This window comes from Phyllopteryx taeniolatus, chromosome 10, assembly GCF_024500385.1.
Source record: "Phyllopteryx taeniolatus isolate TA_2022b chromosome 10, UOR_Ptae_1.2, whole genome shotgun sequence".
Lineage (NCBI taxonomy): Eukaryota > Metazoa > Chordata > Actinopteri > Syngnathiformes > Syngnathidae > Phyllopteryx > Phyllopteryx taeniolatus.
This window is the reverse complement of record NC_084511.1, coordinates 29,583,632-29,596,486: the sequence shown is the minus strand read 5'-3', so window position 1 is coordinate 29,596,486 and position 12,855 is coordinate 29,583,632. Positions and strand designations below refer to the sequence as shown.

The 12,855-nt window shown below is 44.1% G+C and overlaps 1 protein-coding gene across 26 annotated transcripts in view; it reads right to left on the bottom strand.

The window, feature by feature from the left end:
• Positions 1-12,855, bottom strand: part of LOC133484589 (protocadherin alpha-C2-like) — a 285,315-nt gene that overhangs the window by 6,042 nt on the left and 266,418 nt on the right. For 11 of the 26 annotated variants that reach the window (XM_061787418.1, XM_061787424.1, XM_061787422.1 and 8 more), the window contains exons 2-3: positions 4,174-4,238; positions 1,734-1,819 (exon numbers count right to left, since the gene is read on the bottom strand). The exons of 4 other annotated variants lie outside the window; for them this stretch is intronic. In XM_061787418.1, coding sequence (XP_061643402.1) covers positions 1,734-1,819; positions 4,174-4,238 — 151 coding nt within the window. Of the gene's footprint in view, positions 1-1,733; positions 1,820-4,173; positions 4,239-5,879; positions 9,718-12,855 lie in introns of those variants that run through there. 11 more of the 26 variants (XM_061787433.1, XM_061787435.1, XM_061787437.1 and 8 more) reach the window with 3 other exon arrangements.

Genomic DNA, 12,855 nt, shown 5'->3' with positions numbered 1-12,855 from the left:
AATCAAGTGTGGCGGAAAATACTGGTATACTACAGAGCGCGTCAAGTTACTTAAAGAAAATAAACAACTTAAAACATTGTTACTGACATTTCAGAGTCATATAGCACAATACAGCACTGGCAAAACAACAGGTTAAATAGGTCATTAGTCTTTATATGCGTACTTCCCATTTTTAGACTTTTTGACTTTGTCATGTTCAGAGCAAAGACATCACTGCAAGGTTAAAATGCCTTGTAACCTCTAATACCAAGCTTGGAAATATTGCCAACATTGTAGTGGAAATGTCCATGTCACGAGAAAAAGGAATACATTCCTGCGATTGTCTTTCAGTGTAATCCTACAAATTCTGAATAAGTCCCGGAGAGATACAAAATCCACCTAATTGAGCGATTATATTCTATTTCATTACACTGCTATCCACACTCTTCACATCTATTTTCACTGAATTGAAAACATTTATTTGCATTTCTGGTCACCTTGTCTTGTGGTTGGTTACCTTTCTTTTTTTAAATTAATTAATAATTGTTTTTACTGGTCACCTTGTCTTGTGGTTGGTTACCTTTCTTTTTTTTTAAATTAATTAATAAGTTTTTTTACTGGTCACCTTGTCTTATGGTTGGTTACCTTTCTTTTTTTAAAATTAATTAATTTTTTTTTTTTACTGGTCACCTTGTCTTGTGGTTGGTTACCTTTCTTTTTTTTTTAAATTAATTAATAAGTTTTTTTACTGGTCACCTTGTCTTGTGGTTGGTTACCTTTCTTTTTTTTAAATTAATTAATTTTTTTTACTGGTCACCATGTCTTGTGGTTGGTTACCTTTCTTTTTTTTAAATTAATTAATATTTTTTTTTACTGGTCACCTTGTCTTGTGGTTGGTTACCTTTCTTTTTTTTTAAATTAATTAATATTTTTTTTTACTGGTCACCTTGTCTTGTGGTTGGTTACCTTTCTTTTTTTTTAAATTAATGAATATGTTTTTTTACTGGTCACCTTGTCTTGTGGTTGGTTACCTTTCTTTTTTTTTTATTAATTAATATTTTTTTTTACTGGTCACCTTGTCTTGTGGTTGGTTACCTTTCTTTTTTCTAAATTAATGAATATGTTTTTTTACTGGTCACCTTGTCTTGTGGTTGGTTACCTTTCTTTTTTTAAATTAATTAATAATTTTTTTACTGGTCACCTTGTCTTGTGGTTGGTTACCTTTCTTTTTTTAAATTAATTAATAATTGTTTTTACTGGTCACCTTGTCTTGTGGTTGGTTACCTTTCTTTTTTTTAAATTAATTAATATGTTTTTTTACTGGTCACCTTGTCTTATGGTTGGTTACCTTTCTTTTTTTTTTTATTAATTAATATATTTTTTTTACTGGTCACCTTGTCTTATGTTTGGTTACCTTTCTTTTTTTTAAAATTAATTAATATTTTTTTTAGAGGGGGGGGGGGTGAGAAAAGAAGACAAAAGACAAAGCACTAACTGTAAAGAAGATGATAAAAGTAAATCGTTACAAAGCTCGATCGCTTGGTTATCTTGTGTTGTTTTCCCACGGTCAAACGCTTTTCGTGCATCCCTCCTCACGCCACTGCAAATGCTGCAAAATGGAATTCCCTCAAACTGCAGCAGTGGACAATGAGTTGAGGCGAGCTTGTTGTCAAAATCCATATTTGTGGTTTGATGAGGACTTCCTTTCCCTGAGCTGAGTTTGATGAGGTGAGGATGAGCCGACTGATTCTTACCAGCAGCGCTTGATGCCGTGGGCCAGTTCTGAACCAGAACGCCCTGGGCTCCCTGCATCACCGAGGACTCCTCCATATGGACTGAACTAGAACAAACACACAAATTAACAAACTGGACACATTTGTTTACATTTTTGGGGTGTTTCGGTTTTCGGGCTCGGTTTCCTCATTTTCGGTGTAGGCCAAAAATGTTCATTGTGGTGCAATACTCATCGTGACACCCAAATTAGAGAAGATATTTTAGCAATCATCCCAAATAATGAGTTGTAAATGGAGCAAAAATTATACCAGCATCACCGTGTTACACTAATCAATCATTTCAATGTCAAATATAACTTTCACTCATCAATTATTATCTCACAACCTTGATAACCAAATGGTACCTTATTGTTTGAAAGTGAAACATTTGATCATGTAGCTACACTTATCTATTTCAAACCGAAATGAGCACAGGGAAATGATTATTTAAAATCACAATTATGCAGGGGATTTTTATGCATGGGATTAAATGAAATAGGTCAGTGTCATCATGTGGTGATTAGTTGGTGTGATCCAAAATCTCAGTGCGATTGCTGGACCATTAAGGCGAGCTTTGCTAATGGAACGCAGGAAGCAGTCGCTCAACTGCATCAGCGATAGAAAAAGATATTCATCCGATTTACACAAGCGAATCCCGGCTGTAATTATGAGGTGATCTGCAAAAAGATTAATGACCTCGATGTGAGCTTGCCGGTAATTACAGTCCACTCACAGAAATAAAAAGTGTCTAAATGGATTCATGCGTACAACATGCAGTATTAGCAACAGTACTAGCCTTCTGGCTAATTCTGGCTTTTTTAACCATGTGTACGTCATGTGTTTTATGAAATTGCATTGTCCCCTTTCAAAAATAAACTGATAAACGATAAACAAACAATATTATGTTATTGGGTCTGCCGAACCACATGATCGAAATATTTTGAGTTTTGTTGCACAAAAAGAACCCGAAGTTACCCGAAGGCAAATTTCCTACGTTGATGTCCGTCATTATTCGGCCTATGTTGTCTGCCAGCTGTTCAAAAAATATAACTGAAAAATCGACAAAGGATTCACCGAATATGAGATTGTAAAAGCAAAACGAAACCCGTCTTTCCTGGAACGCTGTTTGGACATATTTTAAACAAGATTATATTGACGTTTGACAAGTAAAATTGTCACAGCACATAAAAGTCTATGATGATGATGAGGGTTGGGCATCGTTTGAATTTCAGCGATTCCGGTCCCGATTCCAGTTCCTCATTTCGATTCCCGTTCCGAACCATTCTCGATTCCGATTCTTTTTGGGGGGCTGGGTCAAAAAAGTTTGCATGGTTTGAGTGAAGGGTGTCCAAATGATCAACATCCATTTTCTCATCAAACCTATCAACTAAAAGGCAATAACTTAATATTCATTAATTAATGTTTCAGCTAAAAGCTAACTATTTTAACAATGCTATATTTATTTGGGACTCTTTCGTCACGTCAAATGTTTTATTTGTGCACGTTTTAACTGGACTTCCTGTTTTAAGCTTGTAGCCTTTTATTTTGAAGGGTACGTACCGGAATTCAGCATTTGGGCACAAAAAATAACTTCACACGGCACTGGTGATTTATTCATTTGTTTTAATTAAATGGATGGAGCCAAATGCTATAAAACGCTGATTCCTTTCCCTACCCACCGATGAGGCACCAGGTTAGTGTCTGTGATACAACGTTTGTCAATTTTGTCCCAATTCTAAGTTGCTACGGTGAAGTTTTAGCCCAATGTTAAATTAAGCTTTTTTTGTTTGTTTGTTTGTTTTTTTTGTCATCGGCGCTTACGTTGTTTTGAAGACGAAAATAAACGCTAAAAACCATCAGTGCAAAACGTGCAAGCGATCGTTTACCTCATTAGCTGTCTCAATGTTGGCATAGACGTATATTATTGGATTGTATATTTATTGAGAGCTGACTTAACTGAAGCTCCGCACGGTGTAGGCTGAGGCTCGGAGCGCGTCGGACGCCACGCATCGTGAAAGCCTCCTTTGCACAATATAATCTTATTGCACCGAGGCGACTGGTCATTCATTTGAACAAAGCAAAGACACGCTTTTGCTCGCCGCCGCTGTTGGGCACAAGCACGTCATCGTGCGCATTCTTCTTCGTTGTTTTTCGCCACTTCTTCTTCGCAGCTGGAGGCCCAGGCATCGAAACCGGGAAGCGAAATGTTTCCAGGCGAACCGGAAAGTTAGTCCCGGTTGCAATCGGTTCTCGATTCTCGATGCCCAACCCGAATGATGACGATTATGAAGGATTGGTTGATTTTTCAAGCCAGCGGGCATGCATGGCACTATAAGCGTGACCTCCCACAAAACATTGACGATTCGTGGGAATGCAATGAAGAAACGGCAAAAAGACACAAACCAAGTGGCTGAGTGCTTACCTCTGCATGACACCACCTGCTCTCAGGGAGGCGGAATATCTCCAGTCAGAATTCGGAAACTTGGGCTGCAAAGAGAGGGAGACGCATTGAGTCTGAATAACAGAACAAACCTAACACCGCCACATTAACAGGTCGTGGCGAAAGGTCGAAACTGCTCCTGTGACCCTGTCGCTGGAAAGAAGCGAGTGATGAGCTTCACAACGTATATTCCATTTCTTCTCTTCTGCGAAAGTCATTTCAAAGTCATTGCAAGACGATAGTAAAATCAGATTCACACATCATAGGCTATGGCGTTTTTCCTTCAGATGCTACGTGATACAAAGCTGTAAAATGAACTTAATGCGGCAATGTTGTCCTTTTTCCTAACATCAAGCGTTTTGCATTTCTCCCCAGTCTTTAATGAGTTTGCTGTAACCTTGGCTCTACAGGTCAGTACTCTCTCATCGCGACCACAGAACACACGAAGCCGAAGTCAGTCTGACACATCGAACCGTGGTTACTATGGCAACCGGGCTCCATTTAATGCTCCGGCTTCCCCACCGCTCACTTCACTGCTGTCGAAAACAAATTAGAAAAACCCAAAGGCAAATCCAACTGTTACCTTGAAGCAAAATCCTCATGATTCACTTTCACATGCAAATCAAACACGTAAACAACACTGTGGTCACAATGTGGAAAAGGGGCTGCTTCACCAAAATGAAATTCCGTTTGAGCTGAGTCAGAATGAATGAACCCTTCCAGCATGGAAACAAGACTCACACCTCCACCATCAACAACATGTCCAATCACATTTGCCGTCCTTTGTGTTCTGCACAGACAACAGGAGGAGGTCGGAAAGAGGGATGTGGATTTGACCGACTTAAAAAAAAAAAAAAAAAAAAAAAAAAACAACAACACACTGGCGCAGTCGTCCTTCGGAGGAGGCAAAGGCTGCACTCGTCCCCAGATTGGACAAAAGACCACTGAATTCCCTCTGGACGAACACATTTGAGCCAAGTGGCACACGATCCCTGGAGCAAAATAAAAATGCTTGTGTGGGGTCATAACCTCAATGTACTGCTTGTCTGTCACTTTAGCGAGAATAGGTCATAAAAAGGAGTGATTCCAGATAGAGCGGAATGAATAACTCCTGGAAAATGTTTCCGCAAATCACGGCTCTTAAACACGTCACACCCTAAGAGACCATAAACGACTCAATCAATGTCAAAGAAATTCGCAAACTGCGAACACAAAATGCAAAGTCATCCTGCACAAATCCTGAGAACAGTCCGAATTTACCGCCAATGCTCATATTAATATGTGCGATTTAGGCAAAATACAAAGACATTTTTGAACTTGATGAATACAAACTTCTGTTTATTTAGTTCCAAAACTGGACGAAAAGGTGCTCAAGCCCTGCGAGCAAGCTGAAGATGGACTATTAAGATGTTTGAACTAACCCGAAAATGTCATTTTTATTCTTATAGGTCAATACTGTTTTGGAAAAAAAAAAAAAAGAAAATTTCGCAAGCAGACTGAAAGTTTTCTTTTCATTATTTGTGTATAAAAATAAATAAATACTAATAATAATAATTTAAAAAAAATTACAAAAATAAAATAAAAGTAATAATACATCACAAAATGTACAACAATGTACAGTAAAAGTAAGCAACATTTTGGGCATCCTCTAATTAAAAAAAGCGTACGACACTAAACGAGACACACACCTGAATGGCGCTCGCATCGGGCATACTGAGACGGCGGACGACAATCTGGCTGTGTCCGCTGTGGCTGGTGACGTAGCCCGAGCCCCAGGTGCCGCTGTGCGGTCGTCCCGTGTTGTAGAACATAAACGTGTCGCTTCCCGAGGTGGCCGTCAGGCACGTTTTGTAGCAGTACGTTTTGGTGACGGAGCCGTTGCCCCGCACTTCGATGTAATGCGGTTCGACTTTAAGGTCTCGGCGCAGGGCCACATTGGCACCCGACTGGCCTCCGCCTGACGCGGGTCGTCCTCCGGCCCCGCTGGCGGCAGGTGCGCTGCTCCCCTCAGGCAAGTTCTTCTTGGATACGCAGCAAGGGGAGCAGGAACCGGGCTGGGTGCAGTAGGCATGGCAACGCACGATGGCCAGCACACAGACGGTCACCAAGAAGACAAAGGTGGTGGCACACAGGGCGATGATGAGGTAGATGGTGACGTGGGAAAACATCAAGGGGCTTTCGGGCCTGACGATGCGCTTGGGGTCGGGGGTCAACTTGGGCACGAGCTCCAGCACGTGCACGTGGATGGTTGCGGTGGACGAGAGCGGCGGCAGGCCATTATCACGTACCAGAACGGTTAGCGCAAAAGAGGTGGCGTTATCCTCGACGACGCGCCTGGTGGTGCGGATCTCGCCGGTGCGCTCGTGCACCTTGAAGAGGTCAAACCCCGGGCTGGGCGGTCGCAGGGCGTACAGCAGCCACGCGTTCTGCCCCGCGTCGCCGTCCCACGCCACCACCTTCATTACCAACGCGCCAGCCTCGGCGTTCCTCAGCAGTGTCTCGGCGGCGAGGCTCCCGTTGGCAGGCGGGTACACAATCCTTGGCTCGTGGTCGTTCTGATCCATAACGTAAACGTACACCGTGGCCACGCGGCTTAGCGGGGGCGCGCCGTTGTCCTGCGCTTTCACCTGAAAGTGAAACTCTCTCAGGGTCTCAAAGTCAAAGGTGCGCAGCGCGTAGGCCTCGCCGGTGTTGGGTTTGACGGCGACGTAGCTGGCCACAGGAATGCCGTGGTTGTTGTCGTTGAGGACAGTATAGGTGATGCGCGCGTTTTCAGCCGCATCAACATCCGCGGCCCTGACGGTACAGAGCGGCGCACCGGGGGCGTTGTTCTCAGTGATGTAAACGGTATACGACGTCTGTTCGAATCGAGGAGGGTTATCGTTTACATCGGCGACGTCCACTTTGAAGGTCATTTGAGACGACAGAGGCGAGGCGCCGCCGTCTACGGCGCTTACGGTGACGTTGTAGGATGAGACGGTCTCGCGGTCCAGGAAGGCAGAGGTCACGACGATATAGTGGTTGCGGAAGGATTTGATTTTGAAGGGCGTGGGAGGCGAGAGCTCCAGGACGACTTGCTTGTTCGGCCCAGAATCTCGGTCGTTTACGCTGATCAGCGCGACAACGGTGTCTGCGCGGGCGTCCTCGCGCACAGGAGCCGAAAGAGACGACAGGACAATTTGGGGCGCGTTGTCGTTAACGTCTAAAACGTCTACCACCACCTTACAGTGCACCGCCACGGCGGCGGGCCCCTTGTCCATCGCCTGAATGTAGATTTCATACGAGCTTGTCTCCTCATAGTCTAGATTGTTCTTCACTGTTATCTTTCCTGTGTCTGTATCTATGGAGAACGTCTGTCTGACTCTTTCCGGAGTGTAAGTGCTGAACGAGTAAAAAACGTCCCCGTTGGAGCCCTCATCGAGGTCTGTAGCATTTAATTGAATGACAAGGGTACCTTGAGGTGAGTTTTCAGTCACTTTGACTTTATACACTGAGCTGTCAAAGGCAGGCACATTATCGTTGGCATCAAGGACGCGTACATTGATTCTGGCGGTGCCACTTCTCTGCGGGGTACCACCGTCCACGGCTGTCAGGATGAGCTGATCAGATGGCGTCTGCTCACGGTCAAAGGGCTTTTTGAGAATAAGCTCAATGTGCTTGCTATTAGAGAAAGGCTTAACAGAGTCCAGGGTCAGATGCTGGTTGGGGCTGAGGCGGTACCGCGTCACAGAGTTGGAGCCCTCATCTGGATCGCGAGCGGCCTCGATGTGGAACTCGGTCCCAGTGAGAGCAGATTCCGACACTTCCAGTCGATACTCCGAATGCGGGAACCTCGGCGCGTTATCGTTCACGTCCAGAATGTCCACGTCCACGTCGTGCACTTCCGGGGGGTGGTCCACACTCACCTTCAGGCTGAGTAAACAGGTGACACCCGCTTCACACAGGCTCTCGCGGTCAATACGGTCACTCACCACCAACTTCCCACTTTTGTGATTAACGGTGAAATAGCGCCGTCCACTCTCAGGCGTCACCCGGATGCGTCGGCTGATAAGTTTCCTCAGGTCCAGACTTAAATCACGGGCAATATCACCCACCTGTGCGCCGTTCTCCAGCTCCTCCGGAACGGAGTAGTGAATCTGCCCCCTCGTACAGCCACCGTATATGAAAATAATTAAACATAATCCGTAACGCGCTGTCGTTGCCATCGCAGGGAGGCAGTATTTGGAAAGAAAAAAAAAAATAAATCAAATCAGACGTGCGCCCTCCGCCACGCTGAGAGGGAGAAAAAAATCGTCTGCATGACTACGTGCGCAACGCTGCCTGCTACCTGGCTGGTGCCCATTTCGCTCGATTTTCTCCCTGTGTGTCCATGTTTGCGTTGTTGTGGATGAAAATGTTTGCCCTCCGAGCAAGACCGATTCCTCTCCTCCTCCCTCTCCTCGCTGTGCCGTGGTGTTGCTGTGTGGGCAAAGGGACGGAGGGGGCTCGCGCAAATGGTGCAGCTTTCATTTCAGCTCTGATCCAATTCTTTATTCAGGAAAGAATCAGCCTGATTGTATATAAGAGTTCATTTTTCACAACGCATCTACCGCTCAAGGTTATTACGGAGCGGCCAAGTCCCGTCCGCAGCCGACTGTTGTGCAACGAATCCGACACATATCGTTTCTCTCTCCTTTTTTTTTTTTTTTTTTTTTTGTCAGCGCCACCGCCCTTTCCAATGCATGCGCTGGGAAACCCAATTTATGAGCAAGTCAAGCGACAAGGCTTCGCTGTTATGCAAACCCGCCATTACTACACGCATTTATGAACCTGTAGGAGCACTTGATGAAGACTTGAAAGGCAAGAAAAACAGCGTGCATGATGGTACGAAAAAAATATTCTGGGTGATCAAGAAACAAACACAATACAGTCTGCCTTTCACCCCCAAATCTTTCCATCTACGTAACAACTCATTTGCAAGCACATCACATTCAAATAAATGTAATGTCATAGGAAATCAAAGTCCAAATCTTTGCACGTGCATGCTGAGTTCCATTACGAGTGACATGTACAGAAAATCTGATAACCATGTGGTAATTATCATGGTTGTAGTTTACAGAAATTGCAGTCAAGTTGAACTACCCTGGATAGAACTGCCGTGTTTCTATTTCTAATAACATGACCCAAATGTTTTGATAAATAGTATAGGTGTAAATCCTTCATTCGTACGCTAGTTTTGCTCTACACCACTGAAAACTATCACCGTACTTGTACGTATTGTTAAATTGCCACACGCCTGACAGGATCATTCCAAATGGAATGATCAAGCCAGAGTTTTTGATACAGCTCTTGCTGGATGGGATTATATTGTACAGGTATTTTTCTACACAAGTATCATTTGGTGGTGTTCACTTATCAAACTGATCAAGAGGTCCAGTCGAGTTAAGACGACGTCAACAACAACAGAAGCTACTTCAATGATACCTACACCCAATGTAGATGATCTTTCTGTCAAACTTGATTTTCAAAAGTGCTGTACATATCATTCTCCTTTCCTGATATAGTGCCACTCGCTCCCACACGCATGCAGACTGCCCACAGCAATAATAACGGCCATCAGTGGCGGGAACACGGTGACTCGCTCGGAAGCTGCGAGCGGACGAGTGTTTATATGGAGCGACTCCAAGTCAGCAAGGAGGAAGAGGAGGAGGAGGAGGAGGAGGAGGATGTTGTGGAAAATGTGATGTTGCGGAAGTGCCGCGAAGTGTTTGGAGAAAGAATGCAAATCACATGCACAACAAGTCTGTTCTGTAGCTTCGCACCTAATTAACCGCTTTGTGATATTCTTCGTCATTAACAACGTGAAGCAAAATCAAGTGCGGATGTTGTAGTTTGGAATACATTTGACGCCATGTTTCTGCAACACAAAATAAACACATTTTGCTCTCTGCATTGATGCCATTGGTGCACCGGTGAACAAGTGTGCGACCGTCTCCGACTGCTTTGCACGGATGCTCAGTCACGCCATCGCTGACATTTAGCAGATTTTCCCAGTGGGCTGTGTAGAACTGCTTGTTTGGCACTGACAAAAACACACACACGCCAAAGGAAAAAAAAAAAACATTTGGAAAAAGGTTCATCTCCCACATCGGGATGGATTTACTCAAAACATTTGCCACCTTTTCTTCCCATCTCGTTCATATACCCGCTTTGGGATGTTTTTCAACATCATACATTGCACATAATTATCACATCTGTCCCATGATTAATTGAAGGCCACAGAGCGACATTCCGTTTTACACCAGGGTGATGCATATAAAGTTATCAACGCTTGCGTCTTCCAATGACAGATGCCTGATACGCATCAACACCCACGGAGCTGCACAGGCTAATTGCGATTCCTCGCAAAACGCTTCTCGTCTGAAAACAACCTACGACACACTCTCTCCATCATTTTTAGTTGAGTGCTAAACACAAGATTCGAAAACTCGTGATTCGACCTTGACCGCACACACACAAAAACTGTTGTTAAAAAAAAAAAAAACATGAAGAGAAATGTTCCTGATAAAAATAGAAATGATCTTTCACTCTGCCATAATATGAACATCCTAAATCCCCCATTTCATCAATGATGCAAATAGGTCCTCGTATTAACGACGTTTTCATTCCCCGAGACTCAACGTCATTAATACTGCAGGCGGCCATTATAAAAGCCATTCATATCATCTCCTCTGGCGTGTGGGGTCCTTTCATTTTCAGTGTGCTGCAATAGATTCTTTGCACAGAAACAGCTCAGTTTGCTATCATGACCGCATCATAGTTTAGACAGAATATACGCAAATGGAAATATTATAGTCTTTTCTCGGGCCCCTGTCACTGGCGGGCATAGGATCATCATCACTTTTCTCTCCCTCACTGCGCTCTTGATGGTCGTTCACCATTTGTTTTCTTTATTTAAAAAAAACAACCAAAAAAATCAAAGATTGCCTCCAACTTTCAGTGATTATACGGACACTGGACACTTTATTCGGTCGACCTGAACATTCTGAGGAGCTACAAAACAAACATTCAGCATTTACTCCCAGAGATGTATTCATTTCACCCAGCCATCCATTTTCTAAAACTGCTTATCTTGTTCTTTGTCACGAGGAGCTGGAGCTCAACCTGGACCACGCCCTGGACTGGTCGCCAGTCAGTCGCAGGACACATAGCGACAGACAGCCATTCATACTCACGTCGTCACTTAAAAATCAGTTAGACCGCTCACGCCCTTCTCTAAGTGTCCAAATCATAAGTTACGTGACAGGCGAGGGGAAGAGCCAAGGTGCTGGACGCAGTGAAAGCGGGCCCTCTGTTGGAGTCAAATGGCAGCACAAGTGCTGCGCACGTGATCGCCATCCTAATACCAATCCGTTGAGCTGCGTCATTAAACCAAAGCTCTCTAAAGCATAATCCCCGGCTATGACCCGGAGGGATGTGGGGCGAGAGAGCCGGGACTCATACAGTGCGTCGAGGGCAGCCGTTGTCATTCTCATTTCCACGGCAGTGACCCAAAACGGAAAACGCAAGAAGATCACGCAAGAGCGACGACACACAAGACAAAATGCCCAAAATACGCACAGCACAATCCACATTACAGCATGACATTTCAACATCCAACTACACATTGGATTTACTTTAAATGTAGCCTGTAACACAAGGTATTTCAGTTACGTGGTGTCTCGCTCCGAACACGAGAGTCACTATGTAAAAGGAGTACATAGATAAGAGACGAAGAAGAAATAAAACACCGAAAAGAACGTGGAGGTTGGTGGATTCTCAAGTAGGAATATCGATAGCATGTCACCTCTGTGTGCGGCAACGACAAAAAAGGATTCAAAAGAAATGCGAGACGCTTCTTGAGAACACCGTAACATACAGGAATAATTCCCAGAGAAATCTTCGTAAACTTGAACATATACACAGCGCTACAGTATTTATGATATACTTTAAAGTAGTGTAGCACCTTGCAACATTTTGTCCTGAATGCAAACTTGAATATTTTCAAATATCAGCCCAACGTTAATCCCTTTACACAGGTGAACACAGTGTAGGAGAAGACATTTCTCTGATTATGTTTGTTTGTGCTCATCCCTTGCGGATGTTGCTTTCAAAAATAAAGGGCACGGAGAGAGAGAGAGAGAGAGAGAGAGAGAGAGAACTCAAAGGAGCACAAATCCCTCCTTCTGGGGTTAAAAAGCGCCTTCCCGATTCAGCCGCCGCATAAATCAAACAGACGCTGAACAAAGCTATCAGGAAAAGCAGGCAGGCTTTGGACATGTCCCTCTTTGGATGCCGCGCCTCTTTCTCCTCGCCATATGAGCCGAGGACGGAAGCTGAGGTTGTGAGCATGACAAGCTAATCTAACGACAAAAGCAACATCCCCATGCCGCTCCCAAGAGAGAAGGGAGGAAATGGTGCAGACTAGAGATGGAGAGGAGTGGAGAGAAATCCTCTGCTCTAGCTGTGACCAATTGTAAGACGTTCCCGCTCAGCTGCAGGACATCTATTGAATGTTTTTGTTCCATCTCATCCTCAAAAGCAACTTTGCCTAAATTAGCCTAAGGCTGCTGCTGCTGCTGTTTTTTGTTGTTTTTGTTTTTGTCCTCCTTCTTGCGATTTGGCATTTCCGCTCACGACAAAACA